The sequence below is a fragment of the Gossypium arboreum genome, chromosome 4 (genome assembly GCF_025698485.1).
Source record: "Gossypium arboreum isolate Shixiya-1 chromosome 4, ASM2569848v2, whole genome shotgun sequence".
NCBI classification, from domain to species: domain Eukaryota; kingdom Viridiplantae; phylum Streptophyta; class Magnoliopsida; order Malvales; family Malvaceae; genus Gossypium; species Gossypium arboreum.
The window spans coordinates 23,946,292-23,950,741 of record NC_069073.1 but is presented as its reverse complement, the minus strand read 5'-3'; the positions used below and the strand labels follow the sequence as shown (position 1 = coordinate 23,950,741).

General features: G+C 35.8%; 1 protein-coding gene across 2 annotated transcripts; it reads left to right on the top strand.

Annotated features, from left to right (window-relative positions):
* Positions 1-214: 214 nt before the first annotated feature.
* Positions 215-4,100, top strand: LOC108457932 (mitochondrial import receptor subunit TOM20-like). Of its 2 annotated transcripts, XR_001867201.2 has the most exons (7): positions 215-479; positions 565-643; positions 769-938; positions 1,039-1,086; positions 1,489-1,584; positions 2,787-3,009; positions 3,836-4,100. XR_001867201.2 is itself a non-coding variant. In XM_017757146.2 (6 exons), the coding sequence occupies exons 1-6, from the start codon at positions 384-386 to the stop codon at positions 2,925-2,927; spliced, it is 630 nt and encodes a 209-aa protein (XP_017612635.1). In that variant the 5' UTR covers positions 216-383; the 3' UTR covers positions 2,928-3,153. The 2 variants fall into 2 exon arrangements, 1 of the variants encoding a protein (XP_017612635.1); XM_017757146.2 differs by lacking the exon at positions 3,836-4,100 and having other exon boundaries at positions 216-479; positions 2,787-3,153.
* The last annotated feature ends 350 nt before the right edge of the window (positions 4,101-4,450 follow it).

Sequence of the window (4,450 nt, the reverse complement as noted above, 5' to 3'; positions counted from 1 at the left end):
AAACTACTTATTTAACATTGTTTATGATTCGTCGATTGAGTCTTAACTTGATTGGTATAGATAGTATTGCTAATGCAAAAAGACGTGAGTTTAAATGCACTGAAGTAAAAAGAAATATTAGATGTAATAAAGATCCAAGTAAATAGTAATGGTGGTTGTATTGTAGCAAAGGTTTCATTTAGAACAAGAAGCCCATTCTCAAAGAGCCCAATTTTAAAGGAGGAAAATAAAATAAGAATATTGCAGATGCTGAAGGAAAGAAAGATTCAGTCTGTCAAAGTCTTTAGGGCTCCTTCCAAAGACACGGAGTCTTGATTTGGATACGCTCTAACATTTGTCCGTACAGATAATTCATACTAAAGATTTAACCGGAAACCAAAGCCATGGAAATGTCCAACGATCTCGATAGGTTGCTCTTTTTCGAGCAAGCTCGTAAAATTTCCGAGGCTACTTACGCTTCCAATCCTCTCGATGCCGATGTTCGCTTTCTGCTTCCTTCGATCTTTTCTTTTTCTAATTAAAATGATTTTTTGGCTATTGTTTAAAATCTTGTTTTCTTGGCAGAATTTGACCAGATGGGCCGGAGCTTTACTGGAGTTGTCTCAGTTTCAAAGCGTTCCAGATTCTCAGAAAATGATTCAAGGTTCTTTAATATATATATATATATATTTTGAATCCAATAATTTGTTTTATTGGCTATTGAAATTTATTGTAATTGGTAAAGCAACTAATTTAGATTAGATATGAATTTTTTTCTTCTTTAAATAGATGCTATTTCGAAACTAGAGGAGGCTTTATCTATTAACCCTAGAAAGCATGATGCTTTATGGTGCTTGGGAAATGCTCAGACTTCTTTTGCGTTTCTGACTAACAAGGAGGACGAGGCAAGGCCTTATTTCGAAAAGGCTGCTCAATATTTCCAGCAAGCAGTCGATGAGGTAATTTAATTTTCATTTAGTAAATGTTGGTCGCCATAGTTTTGATTCTGACTATGTATATACTTTCTTGACATGTTTGCTTTGTGATGCATATATGTAGGACCCGAGCAATGACATTTACCTTAAGTCTTTAGAAATATCTGCCAAGGTATTTCCTCTCTCTTTTCTTTATATTGGGTTAATGAATCTTGGGTAATGCTCCGTGTTTCTTGTGATATATATCTTTTAATAGCTACTACAACTTATTGTATTTTGTTGTGAAAATGTGGCGTGGACCTTGTTTAATATTGATGGGAGGAATGTATTATATTTCATTACTTCTTAGATGGATTTGTAGTGATACATATATTAGGAAATGTTAACTGTTGATTAGTTTGTAAACGGTCAATTGATTAGAAATTTTGCGCTTAAAGCCTGTGAGGGGAGGTATCAAGTTCAAAGTTCAAAATGAGCCGTATGCAGTTTGTTCTTTGTGGTCTTCCTTACTTTTATTTCACTCGAGTGCATTTAATTGTTTCTGTATTAAAAGCATCCTTTTCTTTTTCCTCAGGCTCCAGAATTACACCAGGAAATCATTAAGCATGGTTTAGGTCAACAGACGCTTGGGGCTGGACCTTCTACTTCTACTTCCTCCAATTCAACAAAGGCAATCTTCTTAGTTTTTTCCCATTATGTTTCCCTTCTTCATATCTGCACTTTCCCTTCCCCTTCTTTTTCTCCTATAATCTCTATGTGGCTTGTGTTGTAATGTGCTGCTTAATAGATTGATTATTTTGCACTATTTACATATGCGTTTTAAAAGATCAAGGTTAGTTAGTTGGTCTTTAGTCTATGTTTTCTGTTGATTTACATTTGATATCTTCTATATTTTCTGAGGAAGAAGTCAGAACGTTCGATGGATTGCAGTCATATTATGGTTAATTTAAGGGATTTACTCTTTTATGTATAACATGCATCATATTCAAGTGCATGCCCAAGCCCCTTAGAGCGGGTTCTGGCCTATGGTTTCTGTCTTTTATTATAGAATTATTGCTTTGAGAGATATGTAGCTTAGTTTGATGGTTATTATTTATATTTCTTTAGAGATCTGAGTGTGAGAAATTGTGCATGAGAGGTTATTTTTCGACATTAGGTTTGATTGGTGAAGGAGAGCTGATGCAGAGTGGTAATCAATTAATCTTTAAGATTAGAGTAGGATGAGATGAAATTGCTTTGGAGAAATGTGTGACATCTAATCACAAGAGAAATTTATACTGTGGCAAAGGACCAACAATGCTTTATGTCAATATGCATCAGGCAGTTAGAAACATAGCATGACTGAAATGAGGAAAGCAGCTGTAGCAGGGTGTAATTTAGGAGAATGCTTTTGGTGATTGAATCATGTATGATGTAGATGTTGGATCTTTTGTATGCCGGCGTCATTTTGTTTTAATGGAAGCAATGTAGAATGGAGAGGGATAAAGCATGCAAAAGATCTGACATACAGTTGCACATATTGTTGAAAGGAGTCTACATCATAGTATAAACATCAATCCAGTGTGATGGAGATAAAGGGTTCATGTAACTCACTCGTGGGATTCTGATCTGAACTATTGGATTTTCTCCATTTCCTGTGAAATTCTTTTTGCGCCGAATAAGAGGATTATTGTGCTGGGAATAGTATCCTGGCTATTTTATTCACTCCCAGGTCCCAGTTTGTAGGTGTGATTGTTTAAAACTATTTCAAGTTTGTTTCATTTGAAGTGCTTATCTTGTATATTGGTGTTCTGTTGAGGGCATGCTCTTTTCTGATGACCCTTTTTGCATCTGCTTTTGTTTTTCTTACGAATTCTGTCTACCATCTTGCAGACTGCTACAAAGAATAAGACCAGCAGTGATCTCAAATATGACATATGTGGATGGATAATCCTTGCTGTCGGCATTGTTGCATGGGTTGGGTTTGCAAAATCACAAATGCCACCCTCCCCACCGCCACCACCCCCGCGATAAGCGACCACATCAACATTCTCCCGAGTGATTCAGACAGCCTTCATCCTTTTGAGTCGAGACATTTGAAGGAAATTTGAGAACTGTATGTTATGAGTACTTATTTTTTTGACCTTAGTACTTTCATATCAATGATCCAATCTGATAAAGATTTCTGTATGAAACAATTATTTTCTTTCCTTCAAAGCTTAGAAATTTATCTCGTCTGCCTTTGGCTACTGATTCAAAACTAGCCATTTAAAGTACAATTGGTTTATTAACTGGAAAAAATCATTTGACTACTATTGATTACCTTCTTTGACCAGCATTATTATAAAGAATTGGAGCTTCGTTAAAAAATGGCTGCAGTATAGTTGTACGGTAACGAAACCATTCAGTTGATCTCTTTTTGGTGCTCTTTCGCAACTGCACCACCATGCGTGGCGCGGTATCTCTGCCGTGTCAGTTTTAACTATTTTTAGCTAAACTATGGAAAGAAGAAATTAATTTGAAGTGATGCAAAACTATTATTTAAGAGGAAAAGAGAAATAGAAGCCAAAAGGGTCATCACTACATTTATAAGCAAAAATAGAATCCTCAAAAAAATAAGTCATCTTGCAAGCCATCGCTTTATGTTCCTCTCATTTCTCTTTTCCATCCTGTTAGTAGAATAACTCGGTTTCTTGTCACCGTCTTCAATTTTTTTGTCCTTTGGTCGTTGGGAAGAGGTGGTCTGGAGCTCTGGCTGCGAGCTTGAGTCCTTGGTTCCTTTTTCCTGGCTTGTCATGTGGCTTTCATGCTCGGTGTTGTTTGTCTAGCTTTTGCTCGAGTTTTTGTCCTCTTGGCTTTGTTCATTACATGTCTCTTGGCACCGGTTTTATCCTTCATCTTCGTTGATCGGTCATTGATGGTTCTTGGGAGCCAATGCACAGGTTTTGCTTTCGGTGGTTCATACCTAAGAATTTGATATGGTTTTGCATCCATCAACAATCCAGCCAACCCCACGGCAGTTCTACCGCTAGTTTTACGAGCCTCGTGGCGGCATAGTCTCCTAGTTGGCAGGTGAGCATGCTGTAGTTTAGGCTTGGTTTTCGAGCCCTTGTACTGCCTCGTGTATATTTTGGGCTCGTTGAACTCTGTGTTTACACCTGTTTCATTGTACATTTTTTCAATTTAAGAGAGAGAAATTCTTTTAAAGGAATTAGCCTTTTTTGCTGATTGGACAGTTAATAGGTCAAAATCCATTTTTGTTTAATATGTTATCTTTGTTGATGGGATGGTTAAATATTGTTTTTCTAAGCCATGTGGCCCAACTTTAAATCCTCACGAAAGCTTTTTTGTTTTTATTTTTAATTCATATTGAAGTTATTTTGTTTTATTTTTAATTTATGTTCATAATTAATAACTTTATATAATGAAAAAATATATTTTTCGATAAATTTATTTGCATTCATCATCCAAAACAATATTTACATCTCTAACCAATTAATTCAACCTACACATCAACAAATATTCCAAGTATTACATAATTGCAAGTTGATATTATC

Excerpts from the sequence above, each read along its gene's own strand:
- LOC108457932 (XM_017757146.2), top strand. The coding sequence starts at position 384 with ATGGAAATGTCCAACGATCTCGATAGGTTGCTCTTTTTCGAGCAAGCT. Across the intron at positions 480-564 it reads CCAATCCTCTCGATGCCGAT|AATTTGACCAGATGGGCCGG; the intron begins GTTCGCTTTCTG and ends TTTTCTTGGCAG. Across the intron at positions 939-1,038 it reads TCCAGCAAGCAGTCGATGAG|GACCCGAGCAATGACATTTA; the intron begins GTAATTTAATTT and ends GCATATATGTAG.